At 40.7% G+C, this 18,808-nt stretch overlaps 1 protein-coding gene across 1 annotated transcript in view; it reads left to right on the top strand.

Annotated features, from left to right (window-relative positions):
- bmp2k (BMP2 inducible kinase) overlaps positions 1–18,808 on the top strand; it is an 81,084-nt gene that overhangs the window by 53,412 nt on the left and 8,864 nt on the right. The window contains exons 13-15 of the mRNA XM_079569135.1: positions 4,276–4,502; positions 6,623–6,783; positions 7,916–8,044. Of these exons, the coding sequence (XP_079425261.1) occupies positions 4,276–4,502; positions 6,623–6,783; positions 7,916–8,044 (517 nt within the window). The remainder of the gene's footprint in view (positions 1–4,275; positions 4,503–6,622; positions 6,784–7,915; positions 8,045–18,808) is intronic.

The raw sequence follows: 18,808 nt of genomic DNA, 5'->3' as shown, positions 1-18,808 counted from the left end.
GCAGTGAGGGCGATCCTGAGGCAAAGTGTGAAACTCAAGGCCAATAGATATAAATCACTGCGTTTCTCAAACATCCAGGGAAACTAGCTTCACAAAGTCCGATCTTTGGAGACAGGTGGGGATGATTTTAAACACCCATGTAAGGTTATGTGAACACACACGGAAAACACTAGTCAGTCATAGAATATTTGCCTTCACAAACTACTGGATTTATAAAGTTTTTTATTTAAGAACTATACGACTACTATTACTACTGTTTACTAGTAGTAAATTGTAGGTCGTTGGTCGTATAGTGAGATGGGGACAAAGTTTTAAAATAGGTAAAACAGTGTCTGATATTTTGGAACACTCGTCGTAGTGTGAGCCATCCTCTTGCTCTGGACGATCTCTGTCAGTGTCCCGGGAATGAACGGATCCGACTACGCATTTCTCAGGACTTTCTCTGGACTTTTCTGCATAAAATAAACACCGCTAGCATGTCGCGCTGAAACCTGAAACTGCTACGACAAAACTTTGATTGTAGCTACGATTGTCTCTTTGAACAATCGCACAGTGGCTCACCTCTGCGCTGCGTCAGCCCTGTGGCTCCTCCTCCTGGCACCTGCAGCTGTATTTCACTGTGTGAGAGGCTGAAAGATCGGCAATTTAAAAATTGTGCGATCAACATTTGTGCCAAAATAACACAGTCGCACAGCGTAAGCCCAACTTTGCACTTTGTTGGTTAGAAAATGTAATATTGATTCAATGTAAGAGATAAGGTAAACCTTATTGATCTCGCTTGTTGCATCAGCTCAGCAAATAGTCAGGAAAATGTGCAATCAAGGAACAGGACAATGTGCAAACAAGTAATCTCACAAGTACAATCTCACTCTAAGCCCCTCCCACCCTCTCCTCTCGCTCCCCTTTGCAGTTATGTCAATAAAGAGAAGAAAAGTAGACCATGTGACTAGGGTAAGGATTAAGTTTAGCAAGCGATGGAGAAGGGATGAAAGCATTTACTGGACACAAAAGAGGAGATTTTTAGGAGCTGCCGCCGCGATACTAGAGGCAGCCACTGGGAAAGATTGAAAGAGTACTCAAAGATGTGCTAGCGGCTCGAAACACGGCTCCAGGTCCATTTTTGATGTGTGAACAATTTTGTAACATGGTAAAACGCTCTAAAAAGTCTAGTTCTTTTCAATAAATGAAAAATACAAAAAGGTTTCGGTTTCCTAAAACTTTCGATCAGTTTGACATACATTTTGGCTCCAAACTTCTCACTTTTTAAAATGGTTTCCCACTTTTATTATCTAAATTTACTTAACATTTTACATTTCTTTGATCAAATACATTTTTAAAAATCGTTGATTGATGATACTGAACAGATAGGCCTGTCACGAAAACAAAATCTGAAGTTGGATGTATTGAGGCAGGAAACTATCGCAATAAACGATATTATTGAAGACCTTATATTGCCAGAAAGTAACTCTAAAGCTTAAAAGTGACAGTTAAGCTCTGTTCGCTCATACTTATTCTTAACCTCTTAACTCCCACCTGAACGGGTCCCATTTTCTCCAGTTTGGTTTTACCCTTATCAAAAAGCTTCTTGGGAAAAAAGCACCAAAATAGCCACAAAAAATGAGAAGAAAACAAGGATGTAAATGCAACAAAAATGTGACAAAAATTCAACAAAAAGTGACAAAAACTCAACCAAAGAGTGACAAAAATTCAACAAAGATGTGACAAAAATTCAACAAAAATGTGACAAAAATTCAACAAAAAGTGACAAGAATTCAACAAAAATGGGACAAAAACTCAACCTAAAAGTGACAAAAATTCAGCAACAAAAATGACAAAAATTCAACAAAATGTGACAAAATGTGACGAAAATTAAACAAAGATGTGACAAAAATGTGACAAAAACTCAACCAAAGAATGACAAAAAATCAACAAAAATGTGACAGAAATTCAACAAAAATGTGACAAAAATTCAACAAAAAATGACAAAAAATCAACAAAAATGTCACAAAAAATCAACAAAAATGTCACAAAAATTCAACAAAAATGTCACAAAAATTCAACAAAAAATGACAAAAATTCAACAAAAATGTCACAAAAATGAAAAAAAAGAAGAAAAAGAAACATACATAAAGTGAGACCACACAGCAACAATGCGAAGAAAAAGATCAGTTTTGTGGGTCTTAGCTTTCAAATGAGGTGTTACACAGACCTATATAATAGCCAAAGAGGACAGAATGCATTTGGTTTAGGCGGGTGGTAAGATGTTAAACAATCCCACAATTATCATGAAATACAATGCGATACAACTTACTTTGGGTTAAAATTGAAGGATTGCATTCTAAAAATTGAGATAAAAATGCAAATAAATGAACAGAAGATATATATTGAGCCCAAAATGCATTGTATTGAACATTAAGTCAATATCATAATTATTGTGACAGATTATAGATCGCTTCTGTTTGCACCTTTAAACATATTGTATTTGGGCGTTAAAAGGCATTCAATTTGACTGCCTGTTCCCTGGATATACCTTGAACTATGAGTCTGATAACAAGCACAAAGTGGTCGATCATTAAACTGTGTGATATATAGATTTTATCCAGTTCAAATGTAGCTTTCGCTTAATATTGTCTCGTGAAACGTGGCGTGTGGTCTGACCAGCAGATGATGACATTATCCGAAAGATCCTTATGTTCTGGGCCTCGTTAACCGCGCGAAGACTTGATCCAAAATAATTATCGGATGACAGAGAAGCACATGGACGCACAGCGGGGAAGTTACAAGCGGCGCGTTCTAAATTTTACTTCAATGTGCTCCCTTCAAAAACACTGGCAAAGTGCGCTCTTTTCTGTCAAAATCGCTTCCTGCTCGGTGCCAAAACGTCGACGGAAACAGACGCTCCGAACTTCCTACGCCCCCCCCCCGACGTCTCTCCAAATCTTCCGTTAAAAAACTCCTTTTCCACAACGCTCCGAGGCACCAAAACACAGCGGAGAGACGTGCTCCCAGCGCGATCTGCCTGGGCGGAGACATTTATAGGCTGTTCCCTCTGAAACGCTACCATCTGTTTTTGTTTAGAAGGCAATCTGTTCCCTGAGCCTCCACCAGGGAGCGAACACGGGGTGAGGAGAGAGAAATGTGCTTATTCCCCACAGACTTGTTCAGAGAGAGGCAGCCACGAACTTTAGAGATGATCCTTTTGGAGACGCTTTGAGGGAGCGATTTGGAAACGGGCGATTTGTTGTAGCAGTTGTTACATTGGGAAAAGATGAAACCGTGCATTTTAGAAGATAAAAAAGAAGTTGTTCCGGGGACAGGTGCTGGGTTTTCGGTGTTAGACTACAGAGCATCAATCTGCTTTCTTTAGAGCAGGGGTAGGCAACGTCAGGCCCGGGGGCCAAATCTGGCCCTCCAGCACAGAACCTCTGGCCCCCAATATGATTTTGAGAAATATATTTTGCAAATAAGGGATCAAATACCTGTTAAAGTACTCTAAAAATGCGAGAAATAGTGTCTTTTTATGGTGTATTTTTTAAATATCCTTGCAGAACATCCCACTTGGTCATGTATAATGTAAAACAGTGATTCTCAACTGGTGGGTCGGGACTCAAAAGTGGGTCACGAGCCTATAGGGAACTTTTTTCAATATTTTCCATCTGAAACTACACAGAAACACACTGGAGTCTGTTAAAATTAGTATTATTGGGTTGTTTTGATCATAATTTCAGTCTTAAAAGCAAATCTACGGCTTGTTCAATAAAACCATGTGGTAAATACAATATTTTATACGATATATGACAAATTACAGTTTTATTTGGGTCGCAGCTTGTCATTAAGTTAATGGCGGGTCTCCGAGCCGGACCACTTCAAAACCACTGATGTAAAACTTTGGCATTAACAGAAAATGGTTCTTAACTTTAGGTTACAATAGTGAGGTTCGGCCCTCGGTGATTTGGCAAAGATGGAAATCGGCCCTCCGTGACGCCAACTTGCCTGCCCCTGCTTTAGAGAGTACAAGAACCAGACAAAAAACGTACATTTTTTTAGAGAAACGACAAGAACAAACACTTGTGGGACGACTGACACTGCTCCAGTTTATTAACTTTCATCCCCTCAACCCTGTCTTCCTTAACACCCCCAGTTTTCCAAATCCAGCTGTAAAATCTAACCATCTCCAAAATCACAACAATCATCTGTTCACACAGTCATTGAAATCATTGCAATCATTGTGGTCCGCCCCTCACCCCTCGGCCCCTGTCCCCTGTGTGAGCGCAGCTGCACCAGTATCAGCAGGCCTTCGTACAGCAGCAGCAGCAGCAGCAGCAGCAGCAGGCTCACCACGCGCCGCAGCACAGCGCCCCCTACCTGTCGCCCTCACCGCTGGACTTCCAGGTGCCTCTCGGTTCGTACAACACCTCGTCGCCGAACCCCATGACCGCGACGGCAGCGGTGCAGATGAGAGGAGGGCCGTCGCCGGTGGACACCACATTTGCGAATGCCAGGTGAATGTGATTGTAGAGCAGGGGTGTCAAACTCATTTTGGGTCCCCGCATATAACAGAGATTTTTTTTCCAATAAATGATTTGGTCAAAGCCCTAACTTGACTGTAGCTTCATTAGTAACAACAGCTTGCACTTGTATTGCACTTTACAAGCCTGTGTCACCAGTTCCTCAAGCCACAGCGCCCTGGGGCTATATAATGGGTCGTACATATCCTGAGCTCTTATTATGTCAGTGCCCTCTGCTGGACACCTGTGGAACTCTTTCCTTTTTTTAAATTTAGTGCCCCCTAGTGGCTAAAACGAGCATTCTGGTTATTCTTTAACAACCTTAACTCCCTCCTGAACCGAGAGGATCTTTTTCCTCACGCATTAGATTTTTTTTCCATCATTTTTTTGTTGGGTGTTCAACTCATTTTTGTAACTTTTTTTGTCATTTTTTTGTCATTTTTTGTCACATTTTTGTCATTTTTTCGTCATTTTTTTATCACATTTTTGTCATTTTTAATAATAATAATGCATCGGTTTTATATAGCGCTTTTCTGGACACTCAAAGACGCTTTACATTGCATTATTCATTCACTCCATACTTGGTGGTGGTAAACTACTATTGTAGCCACAGCTGCCCTGGGGTAGACTGACGGAAGCGAGGCAACCAGTCTGCGCCATCGGCCCCTCCGACCACCACCAACCACTCATTCACTCACTCACTACATTCGCTAGGCTTCCTGGTGTTACCAAACGGTCTCCCATCCAAGAACTGACCAGGCCCTTCCCTGCTTAGCTTCCAAGGTCTGACGGGATTGGGCAGAGCAAAGGCGCATTTTGTCACATTTGTCATTTTTTTCGTAATTTTTTTTAATCATTTTTTTTGTAATTTTTTTGTCACATTTTATCACATTTTTGTCATTTTTTTGGGTCAAATTTTTGTCTTTTTTCCCCACATTTTTGTCACATTTCGTCAATTTTTTGTCAATTTCTTGTGACATTTTTGTGACATTTTTGCCACTTTTTCATCAATTTTTCGTCACTTTTTTGTCAGTGTTTTCTCACTTTTTTGTCACATTTCCATCATTGTTTTCGTCTCAGTTTTGTTGCTATTTTCACAGCTCTTCAAGAAGCTTTTGGACTGGGGTAAAGCCAAACTGGAGAAAATGTGCTCGGTTCAGGTGGGAGTTAAGGGGTTAAATATTCATAACTCTGCACAGGAATGGGCTAGAGACTTTTTTTTTTTTACACACTTACATGCTCTACAGGGCAGGGTTCCGAGTAAATCATCTCGCATGTTTCACACCCCTGTTGTAGAGGGAGTGATTCGGAGGCTGCAGTGTGACTTGGATGTTAGTTGGTCGTGTAAAATCATGTCCTTCTGGTCAGAGTTTCATCAAAGAATCTAAAAAAAAACTAGTCTTTCCGCAGGTTTCAACACATTTATTTTTCTTTGGCAAATTTTACTTTGATTTTGCTTCAGTGTCGTTTTTGGCGCCCTCTTAGTTTCAATCTTAGTCTTTTGAAAATTATCTTTAGTTTTAGTAATTTCTAAATGTGAGTTTTAGTCTAGTTTTAGTCAACAAAAACTCAAAGGTTTTCGTTAGTTTCACACACAAAAGTAATTGTATTTCAACAAATTAATTTAGGTCGAGAAGTATTGTAAATTGGGATGAGGGTTGACCGGCTGCATTAAGCTTTTGCCAGATTCCTCCTCGATTGGCACTGGCAGAAATGTCTTCATTGTGAACCAGGGTTTTAAGTAGTTTTCGGTCAATGTAAAGTCCTCATAGGATTCTGTATTATAGCAGTCTTTCTGGTGTCGCCCGTCGCCTCTAGGAAGCCGTATCTGCGCAGAAGAGGCACATTTTTAGACAATTTCCATCTTCAATGTCATAAAGAGAGCTGCTCTGAGCAGCTTGTAAAATATTTTGATTCTAAAACAGTCTGTTCTCAGCGTGACTCAAAGCAAATAAGCGAGTAAAGAAGCTCCGCCCTCAGAGAATCTGCCCCACAAGCACTTGAACGCATCATGGCTCTGTGTGGAATACAATCAGAAAGAGACCTGCCTTTGATAGTTTAGTTTGTCTGCGTGCTTTGGATGAGCCACTTTAATCGTGCTTGTCGTCCAGTAGGAACCCGCTGCTGCCCTCGGACGTGCCCCCATCCCAGCCCCAGCCCCCTGTGGTCAGTCACCCCCCGGACATGTCCCGTTGGAACCCCTTCGGAGAGGACAACTTCTCCAAACTCACCGAGGAGGAGCTGCTCGACCGCGAGTTCGACCTGCTCAGAGCAAGCAAGTGACACAACACGCAGCACCTCTTTCAGATTTCTGCCTCGTACTTCATTTATTTTATTACGAGGCTTTACTTTACTTGAGTGCCGTATTTTCCGTACTAAACGTTGCTCCGGAGTATAAGACGCACCAGTCAAACATTGCCTAATGACGAAAAAACAGGCTGAATAGGCGTACGGTTTGCTAGCGTAACCCTATAACATGAAGCATAAACAATGAACTAAATAGGTGTCTGGTACGTTAACGTCACATAAACAGTTCAGATAATTATAGCATGAAGAACAGACCAAACTCTCGAAAACCTAAATCAATTGCCTTGGCAACTACCTGGGGAAGGAGATGTAACTGCACTGTTGACAAGCCTTTTCCATGTTTTTAAGCTCTCATCTGCAAACTCGTTCCTCTAGCTGTGGCCATCTAGCTTTTAGCCCGTGATTACCTTGTTTTGTTTACTTCATTGCAGTAACCTCCGCTCTCTCGCTCACTCCAAACTTTCTTTCGGCTGCTCGATTAGCCTGCAGTGCCCCCTAGCGGCATGTTAAAGTATTTTTAATTTTAAAAAAAGTCGCTCCGGAGTATAAGACCCCAGCCAAACTATGAAAAAAAGTGCGACTTATAGTCCGGAAAATACAGTAGTATTTTTGTCGAGAACTACATTTGAACAAGATTTATAATATTACCTACTGCACTACATTACAAAAAGGCTTCAAAGTAACAAGTCATGCGTTTGACTGATTGCAGAAGCTTAATGATAATGCACACTCTATGAACAGAAGGTGGCGCTGTGCAGATGTTCTGTCAAACTGAACCTTGCCTTGATGTTTTCAGGCAGAACATCCGTGTTTTACAAGCCGCTAACTTCATTTTCATGACATATATCTAAACTGATTTGTACTTTCAGAATGTATAAGGGCAGATCACAGAAGAATATAGCTTAAAGAGAACTTTTACACACTTTAACTCCCTCTGAAAAATATCCGTTATCTCCCGGAGCGTCTCATCTCGACCTAAGCTCCCAAAACGTGTGATATTCCTGGCCCCGCCCGTCATCGTCTGGACAAAAAAAGAAAGCTAAACTTTGAATCCTCTGCTTCTGAAGTAAAGTTTAAAGTACGCTCGTCTTTCCTCACAGATAAGCCGGTGGAGCGGACCCCGAGTGCAGAGACCCCGCCTCACCCGCAGCAGCAGCAGCAGACGCCAGCCTCCTCAGCCCTTCCTCCCGCAGACCTGTTCGGATCCGTCCCCTTCGTGACCAGCGCAGGCAAGTTTTAGCGCCGGCGTCCTCTGCCCCCGGAGAGAGTCCAGAGCCCCCACCCCTGAAATCCAAGGACCAAACGGGGGGATTAAAACAGTCAAAGCGTCTGGGTGTCTGTGTTGGATTTTGTTACTGTCTTGCAAAAAGGTCATATCTATTTAAAAACGACTTGATTTTTGTCCTATTTATTTCAAAGTGAGTAGTTTTGACAAGTTTTTTTTATTACTTGTCTAAACCTGGACAATCTGAACAGGCGGAGTAATCGCAATCAGACGGAAACCGCAATTTAAAATGGTGAGATTTAGTGGAGCAGTCGGGCCACAAGCGTCCTAAATGTTGACTAATGCTCAGCACACACTACGCGATTTTCTTTGCCCGATTTTGCTTTGGTCGAGAGTCGTGTCCTTGTGGTTTCGACCTCGACGTGATTTAAGAAGCTCGTGATTCTGTCGAGCGGCTCCACCTCTCGCTCCAAGTTACGTTTTTCTTTTTTTTAGTCATTTTGATCTAGGTTTTCCTTTTTGCAACGCTGGTGTAAAACGTATTTCTTCGCAAAGTTAAAGTCGTCTCTGTATAATCAGACGTTCAAGTGAGCGCCAGAACCTTTTATGCAAACGTTTCTGAGTGAGACTTAAATGAAGTGAGGTCAGAGGCTTTTTAGTTAGCACCGTGAAAAGCAAAAAACAGGAGGAAGGAACAAAGAGAAGAGCAATATGAACAAACAAGTTTAGCGATGATGTGGTACGGGGAATGTGCTGAGAGATGGCATTCAAACATTAGTGTTTCATCATGATGTTTTTATGTATTATGGCACTTACTCTTCCCGCTGTGAGATTATTACTATTGGAGCAGGGCTGGGCGATATTGACAAAAATAAATAAATCAGGATTTGTGGGGACTTTCCCGATAACAATGAGGAGATATTTTTGCAAACCATCAGAAATATGCATAAACGTCTTCCCACATTTTAGTGGCCACTTTTTTTTCTATTTTTTTCCTGATTTTATCCCAATTCTTTCCCCTGTATTTTGCTTTTTTCCCCCCATTTTTCCCCAAAAAATGTCTCAATTTTATTTTATCCTAATTCTTTCCCCTGTATATCTTTCCAATTTCCCCCCATATTTTCGCATTTTCCCTATTTTATCCACATTATCCACATTTCTTAACATTAGAGACGCTCTCGATATAAGCCGAATACCCATCTCGGGTCGCCCATTGCATTATGGGTAATGGAATTTATTTTGCCTACCAAACAATATCGATAGCTGGTGTAAAGCAACGAAGAAAGATTTGGACCGTTTAACTTTTATTTCTATGGTTTTAACCGCTGGAAAGTTGATGATTTAAGCGTTTTTGTCGTCGCCGTGGAGCTTGTTACAATATTAGCATAAAGTCTATTTTTACAATCAGGGCTGCGAACGGAGATGGACAGAAACTGAAAGAACTGAAAGGCATCATATGTAGAGATGCTTCAAAAGTGACGACCAGTCCTTGTTCACAGAGTTGGAAAAACTATGTGAGAAAAACATTTCTGACCCTTGAAGGCGACTGTTGGACAAAGTCCAGGGTCTGAAACTGTGACCTCATGTCACCGATATTCAGAACATTTAAACTGAATGAGAAGTAAAAACATAGAATCCTTGTTTTGTTTTGTCAATAACGAGGTGGACAGTAAACGAAATCTTTGTTTTAATTGTGACAGAGATCCACGTACACATATAGGCTATGCCAAATGTACTTTATTTGTATATTATTTTACGAGTGATCTGATGGTACAACATGGCTAATCGATCGCTTATTTGAGAAATTTACCCACTATATTTAACATTAACACCGTTTTGAAACTTTCCCCTGTGATTTCAAGACAAATTTAAATGATTTAAAAAGTGGCGTTGTCTGTGTCGGGCTGATCCCAGGTCCTGTCCGCTCAGGTCCACTCCTTAGACTTAGTCTTTATCCAATGCCCGTAAGCCTTATGGGTCACGGTTACGGCTCAATACACTTCAGTGTTCACGCTCCGCTACTTGGACTCGCTCACACATTTCAATGGCGGAGTGGTTTGTTTGGGCCGAAATTAGGAGCCTGATTGACCCACGCATGCGCAGTCGAGATGGGCATTCGGCTTATTGTAAATGTGCTGCTCTCCCAAACAGAGATTTCGATATGACCTTGTCGACGATTTATTACCCAGCTCTACTTGTGAGAGGACTGTAGAGTGTCCAGTGTGAATGCCGTTTCTCAGCCCTGTTACAGTCTGGTACCGAGTTCTGGTCCCTCTTAATAAACTTGAACTTCCAAAATGTCGTTTACATTATTACCCACCTTCTTACCATCCAGGAGTCTGCGATGCAAAAGTGTTGTATTAAAGCGGTGGCGACGCCTCCATTCCTTTGTGCACTTTACTGACGAGGCGGTACATGAAAAACAATCTCAAACTGTGAGGTTTCTGAAGGCGCTCGGTTCTGCTCATTAGGGGAACATTTTACGTTGTTTATTCACAGCAGCAGTAAGACGTCGTCTCTTTGGAAAACGTGTTTGTTCTAGCACGAATAAATGTCCAAAACTATAATTAAATAAAAAGTTAAAAGTCATAACAAATGTCATCTAGTTGAGCGAAATAAGGTTTAACACAGACATAAGAGGATTTCAGCCCGTAATGAAACTTTCATACTCTTGGTATTAATATTTAAATTTAAAATTATACTCTGTGTTGAGTAGTCTTTACATTTTCTTCTGGTAGCGGTACATAAGCAGTACTTGTCAGGTTAGCCGTCTGCATGGCAGGGGTCGCCAACGTGGTGCCCGCGGGCACCCAGGGGCCCTTTGGGGCATGTCCAGTAGCCCTTGGGACTTTTTCTAAAGTGTAAAACACTTCATTTTCTTGAATCTAATTCTTAAAATTACAGTTATTTCGGTTCTTGTGACTCGGTATGAGTTTAAAATAAAGCTATTTTAATATAATATGGGGTCAATATCCTATAAGTGAACAGTGTACGTTTAAGTCTTTAGGATTTGTTTTTAACTGGTAGCCCTCGAACAACTTAATGCTCTAAAAGTAGCCCTGAGCTGAAATAAGGTTGGTGACCTGACCCCTGCATGGTCACGCTTAAAAGGATATTTCAGGATTTTTGACATAGTGCCTCATTTCCTAGTTATCCAGAGTGTTGTTGATTTCTGGAGATGTATTTTTTTAATTCATGCAGTCCTTATATTTGAAGAGTTTAGTGGTGCGAGGCTAGTGCATGTCTATGGTAACTATTAGCCTGCATTAAAAACAGTCTGACCCAAGCACAGTGAGGCATATCACATATAACACCAAACTACCCAAATACATGTCTGTGTTGACTGAATCATTTTTTTAATCTAACCATAATTCATTTAAAATAACTTATATTTGAGCAGCATCAGCTTCCTGCTTGTAAACTACGCAGCGGCGGAGTGATCTGCCAGGTTACCGGATCTACATTAGTTTGTTTACCTGCGGCCGGCATTACTACACATGGAATTCACAGAGGAGATTTCTACAAATCAGACATGGCAACGTTTGGAGGACGACCCCATGATTTTGAAGAGATTTTTAATGCAGGCTACTAGTTACCATAGACATGCACTAGCCTAGCACTAGCCTAGCACCACTAAACTCTTCAAATATAAACAAGAAAAATATCTCCAGAAACACTCGGGACAACTAGGAAAGGCCCTATGTCAAAAATCCTGAAATATCCCTTTAAGTTTTGCCCGGTGACTGTGTGATCTACAACTCCTGTGCTGGAGTATGTTACCACCCAGTCTAACATCTGATGGGACTAAACAGCTTTGCCCCTTGAAGAAGAGACTTGGATTATTCTCGAAACGTCGGCAAAGATGTATATTGAAAAATGTCCAGTTGCTGATGAAGCCTTCAGTGTTGTATCTACCTGGAGGATTGAGGACAATCTTTGTTGCTCATTTATATCATTTATCCTGCCCCTAATCAGCAGAACAGAGCACCTTTAATCCACTGTTTCTATGTAAAAAAGAAAAAAACTTAAGCAGCAATAAGCTTCGTGCCTCTGTCCTCTTCATTCCTGCTCCGTCAATGTGACTTTTATAAACTAATACCCAGCCGTTCCTCTGTGTTTTAGCGATAGTTAGACCGTCCATAGTGCGAGTTAATCCAGGCAGAGACCAATGCAATACGAGCCTCCGAGCTTCTGAATGTACGCGCTCGAATTCATGTAACTACGAACCAAAATGTCGAAGCCAAACTGGTTTAAAGGGAGTTTCTGTGTTCGAACTCGGGGCTGGAATGAGAAAATGAACGGAGGATTTTTCGAGCAGCCTCTTGTGTCGTGTGCGTCGGTGGAGTTCAGTGTAAAGCGCTTCGATTGTCGTTATTTTTGTCGTGCGAACTACGCTTTTGTGTGAATCGTAAAAGAGAAAATGATCTCGATGTGTTGGCATTTTCCGAGGGTTGTTTAAAGGATTTGTTTGCGCTGGGCTCCACTGACAATGAGGTTTTATTGTAAATGCTTTTTTCTTTTAAGTTTCATACAATCCCAGACTTGAAGGGCTGTATGTTCACACTCACGAAAACGCCTTCAGACCCTCCTTTAAAACCAGCTCCGAAGCCCAACTGCTTTTTGTCATGGCAAAGACGGGTTTAAACACCGTCTGAGAACATGTGTTTATTACATAATAATAAACATATATCAGACATGCCACAGAGCGGAAAATAGAGAACATAATGTGATACTGTAAAATGCTGAGCAGAGAGTTAAAGCAGTACTAAGTAACTTGTTTACCGTAATAAATCCTTTCCGTAGTCCCTCTGGGGGGGATAATACAATAATACAATAATGCAAGTGTTAATCGGATGATAGGAGGGTCTTTCATCTCCCCCTGGTGTCTCTGGACAGAAAACCACAATTGCAATTTGACTGCCACCGGACCGGAGCAACCAATACACACTAATGGAATCATGAAGAAGCTAACAGGCTAATGAGCAAAGCTAGTTGTGGGCTAGCTCCACGTAAACAGTATTTACAGCCAAGTTTCAGTGAAAACAATTATTTCCATTGTGTGATTGGATGTACAATATCCCTCTCTCTGTTTGTCTTTTCTGTCAGCGTAGTGTTTACTCTCCCGGACAATTGGTATAAATCCAGTTGCGCTTATGGCCTCTGGGGCAAGAGTTACTTAGTACTGCTTTAAACGACTGGCTAAAATGCTTGTTTCTAAGCAATAGGTATATTTTAATTTTAAATTAATTTTAAAGTAAGTTGAAGTTGAATATAGCATAAATAAATAGGTTTCTATTTTACAAAACACAACTAGGCTCAATGTTTGCCAGTGTTCATCAGGTTTTAGCCTTTGGTTTAGCACATGTGGATTTGCTTCTGTTCGCACGACCTAGTGGAAATTATTGCCCAAAAGACAAGGCTAAATAACAAGCCTTTATTAAACATTTTTTTAAATAAAACTGTTCCGTCAATAGAAGTGGGGGAACATAGGTACGCACCCGTTAGCGTCTCTTAATGGCTGTTAGCAATAGTAGCTTAGCATTAGTAGCTTAGAGTTAGCATTGCTGCTGCGGGCCTGAATCTGCGGTGGCTCCGGCAGGTTTACCGCAGCGTTGTTGTAAACCTGCAGGCCGGACAGTCTTTTGGGACATCGAACCTGATCCAGTCGTTAAATCCGACACTTTCAAAATGCCTGTGCTACAAACGGAGGGAAATGCCAGAGTTCCACTTTTAAAAGTTTGGGTTGAATCTCAAAATGTGATTTTGATTTATATTCTTTCACCAAACCTGTCAGCTATTGCAATCTCTTATTATATTTTATTTATTTTAATTCTTGGTGGATTTTAACGCTGGGTCTGAAGGAGGTCGTTGTTGCTGCTTCCGCCTTAGAGCAACAAGCGAGAGACAAACCATCTTGTCATGAAGTCACTTAATTTGTACAGAGCTGATTATAAGCGTAACGATAATAGTAATAATAGAGGAAGGTAAGTTTGTTTTCTGCCATGTTTTTGCTCATTTCACTGCCTGCTTTAGGACAAACGCGCTTCATTTTCTCCTGATTTGCTTCATGCAGCGAGACAGCCATAAACATCTTGTCCGTGTGTTACTGGTGGATGGGAAACTTTAAAATTCTTTTTAGGCCAAATTAAAATGCACTTTAAAACCGATGTGAAAGTGCGAGGAAATGTGAAGGTTTTTTTTGGACCAAGGATTTGTCGATGATTGAAAATGAATCCGTGTTTTTGTTTGTTTACATTTAAGGGGTTTTTTTCTGGTCATTTCAGGTTTTATTTAGATTTGTTTTTTTTTCATCAGGGAAAAAGTGGATGTAGCTTTGATTTTTTTTTTTTTTTCTCCCTGTGTCTACCGCTTAAACATGTACAATAGGGCGCTAGTTTCCCTACTCAGACTGAAGTTCTGAAGGCGTTTTTTTGGGGGGTCTCTGCTGCAAGTTTACAGCGCCCCCTGTCTGTCACAGGAGAGAGACACTTGTATGTCACTGCAGAACAGCAAAAAGCCTGTGTCTGAGAGCTTCTTCCAAACCGGTGCTTTAGCGATACTTGGTTTTCAATACCGATACCTGAACGATGATATACTTAAAGATTTGTCGTCCAGAACCAGAAAACGGACCAGTCATGTTCATCATCTACTCCATAAAAGACCGTTTCTTCTGAATGCGCATCATTTATTTGAGCTGAAACAAAGTGTCTTCCTTTAGTTCCGTCCCTGGACCAACAACATCAGAACTTGGTCTTAACGTTTCACACAAATTTAGTCAACTGTAAAATGAAATGAAATTAAAATATTTTATAGAATCCTATTTTATCAAGTTCCACTAGTTCACGGCCGCTCAGACTATCACTTTCACCCTATTGTACATGTTTTGAGTGGTAGGGGAATCCTGGGCAGACTCGGGGAGAGCTTCCAAACTCCACAGAAAGGCCTAGAAAATATTTGAAATCAACCAATTCTTTTGCTACATCCACTTTTTTTTCCAATGTTACCACTTTTCATTAACATTGTGACCTTTTATTTCTCGAAAAGTTCAGGACGTTTTTGGATTAACGAGCCTTTTAGGTCAATGCTCTTTTTGTTTTTGACTGTACAAAGCCCTGTATCATATCAGTGTGAATGTATTTCTTATCAAATGTAATTCTTGAATAAAAAACGCCTTTTAAATGAATTCAAAGCTTCCTTTTGATTTTTGACAATTTCCGCCAGAAACACACGGAGCGAGATGTTGATCACGGCTGTCTTCTTTGTGCGAGAAATCTCAGAAACTATGACATAACTGGCAGAAAATGCGGCAGTGAAATGAGACAAAAATGTAAATACTCTTGAAATGTAACATTTTAGATGTAAATTTGCTTATTGATCTTTTAATCATATATATATATATATTTCTGCCATTATTTCCCTAATGCATGGACGCACAGATTAACCAAAGGAGAGTTAAAATGAGCATTTATCCAAGAATATGACACAATACAGCAGGAGTAAACGTCAGGCCTCATAGACTACAGTGACCGTGGCCCTTCACCAAACCAATTCCTCAGTGAAGGCAGTCTCAGAACTCGGAGTTGTGGCTTTCAGATGGACCTTCGCTCATCCCACGGAACAGACACACATCTTTACCCTTTACCAAGAATCGCACGTTTGACTGATGATGCTTTTAACTAGGGCTGGGTACCATTACATTTTTTCAATTCCGGTACTTTAATGATACAACAGTCCTTCTCAAACTCCTGACCTCGAGGTGATTTGGTCTGGACCCCGGTGGAGCCTGTGCACTGTGAATTTGATTGCCGTAGCAGTTAAAGCAGTACTAAGTAACTCTTCCCCCTAGAGGCCATAAGCGCAACTGCAGGTGTCGTAGCAAGTTACAATTTTTTAACTTATTAATTGTCTTGGAGAGTAAATACTACGCTGACAGGAAAGATGAAGGGAGAGAGGGATATTGTACATCCAATTATACAATGGAAATAATTTTTTTCACTCAAACTTGGCTGTAAATACTGTTTAAAGTGACGCTAGCCCACACTTAGCTTTGCCCATTTGTCTGTTAGCTTCTTCTTCGTGATTCTAATAGTGTGTATTGCTTTCTCCGGACCGGTGGCAGTCAAGTTGCAAACATGGTTTTCTGGCCAGAGACACCAGGGGGAGATGAAAGACCCTCCAATCATCCCATAAACACTTGTACTACCCCCACAGGGACTATGGAAAGGATTTATTATAGTAATCACGTTACTTAGTAATGCTTTAACAGCTTGTTGCATTCCCTTAAGTGTAGTTGTAGTTTTGACCTGTAGGGGCAGCGTAGTCTGCTGCATTAAATATAGTACTAGAATTTGTTCTTTCATCACCCTGTGCTGATCATAGAGCTTTTTCCTGGTGTTGAAGATATGAGGCAAGGCAACTTTATTTATACGGGGTTTATTTTTATTTTATTGACCTTTATTCAACCATCATAGTCCCACTGAGATTAAGAATCTCTTTTTCAGGGGAGTCCTGGTCCCAGAGGGGAATCTATTGTACATGTTTTTAGTGGTAGGGGAAACCGGAGCACCCGGAGGAAACCTACGCAGACACGGGGAGAACATGCAAACTCCACACAGAAAGGCCCCGTCCAGGTGGGAATCGAACCTGGGACCTTCTAGCTGTGAGGGTTTCGTACACAAGGCAACTCAATGCGCCTATGAAGCTCCTGTTATTGGAAAATGAATAGCTTTTGAAACAATGAAATCGCAGACTACACTTTACTGGCACAAAGCTCAGCAAGAGAGGGGGTCATTTATAAAGTCAGGCGCTAAACAGCAAGTGCAAGCTCAAAAATGAAATCTGCTGTTTTGTGGCATGTTGCACTTAAACATTTCATGGCCCATGAATCTGATATGTAAATAAGACATGCTGCATGAGTAAAAATGGATATATAAGTCTGCTGCTGATCCACTTTTGCACGTGCTACTCGCCTTGCTCATGAGGAAAGCTTGGTAAATTACCCTTTAAGAGTAATCTGGTTAAATCTAAACAGAAATATGAGGGACACCTTATTTGGAAATAACTTTATCATAGTGAATGGGCATTCTCAACCATCTTACTTTTGCGCTGTCCCTGGACCAACAGCATCAAAACTACAATTTAAAGATACTGTATATGATTTTTTCCCCCCCCAGACTGGTATCATTTACGCAGTGGTTCCCAACCTTTTTGGCCTTGCGTACCCCTCAATGAGTCTCATTTTCGCTCAAGGCAACTCAATGCCCCGATTCAAAGTAATCCCTTATCTCGACGGTGCCCCCAATTGTTTAGATGATGATCAACTAAACTCAGATTTATTAGTATTTAGTGTGAAAAAAGTCTGAAGCACAATTTAAAATGCAGTTCAGTTTAATCTTTCATTTGGATCTGAAATATTTCAATTTAGCTTCTTCAAACTCACACCATATCAGGCTCTCGAAGTGGTCCTCAACACCTGTTCAATAGAGCGACATGGCCAAACATTTATATCACGATACAAAACGACAACGGTGTGTTTGGCGATACAACTTTAAATTCATTTAAAACCATTGTGTTCTTTTAATTCATGTAAATTCACTCACACTTGGGTCTACTTCCATCATGAAGGGGATGAAAAACGGGTAAAATAATATTGCTTCAATTGGCTTGTTGCACAACGTGGCTACGCTAGTTCCTCTGAGCTGAAGTTGTGGGCGCTAGTACTTCCTGTCCGTATTAATTTCCATCAAGATTAGCTCAGACATGTTTGAATCATCTTTTTTCACAGTGAGTTCCTGGTAGACGATCACTTCTTGCAGGTTAACGAGTAAATATTTCCGGAGAGGAGACGTCTATGTTTATAAGGATCAGTGAGTTTGTCTTGAAGCTAAAGGCTAACATTAATTTCATTATAATATTTGAAATATAAACTAATCTGCATATAAACCATCATGTCCTACTTTATTTTTTTTTCTGTATATGTTTTTATAGCATGCTAGCCTTTAGCTTCAAGACAAACTATGAATCCTTTATGATCACAGGTGTCTCCTCTGAACTCGTTACATCCTACATCAAGATTTGAACACACTGTAAATGATCATCTACCAGGAACTCACTGCCCACCACGTAATCTTTAGAAAATATGATCATTGTTCCAGCAGGTCTGAGCTAATCTCTATAGGAAAAGAATACAGACAGGAAGTACTGGCGCTCACAACTTCAGGTCAGAGGAACTAGCATAGCCATACCGTGCAACAAGCCAATAACTGCTGCACCTTCATCTCCATCACAGTGAAGTTCACCTGCCTCTGTGCAGTTGACACGTTTTTTTATTGTCAGGAGAGCAGGATAGAGCTGTGGGTAATGACACATTTGTGACAGGTGATGTTCTACAACATGTCGGAGTTATATCCAGGTTAAAAATCCTGTGCCCTTTCCTCGCAAACACAGCCCAGATCAAAGTAGAACTTCAATATAGAACAAGAAGAAACGTGAGTGAGACCAAAAAAAAAGTGTAAATCTTTTTATTGAAAACAAGAAATAAACTGAAATGGGCTGTTTTTGCAGTGGATCAAAAGTTTAAGACCACACGAATGTTGATTCTGTGTCAGTTTCTGTTAGATATTCATACTGTCCTGTGTCCTGATGCTGAGGTGAGGCGCAGGAAGACAGTGATTTCTTGAGGGTAATGGAACAAAAAAGTCAAGTGAAAGACCCAAGAAAATGTCCCCACTGCAAAAAGTAATGAACTAGATCAGTATAAACATCTCAA

This window comes from Gobius niger (assembly GCF_951799975.1).
Source record: "Gobius niger genome assembly, chromosome: 1".
In the NCBI taxonomy this organism is placed as follows: Eukaryota; Metazoa; Chordata; class Actinopteri; order Gobiiformes; family Gobiidae; genus Gobius; species Gobius niger.
Note: the sequence above shows the minus strand (reverse complement) of the source record. Positions and strands in the feature narration are given on the sequence as shown.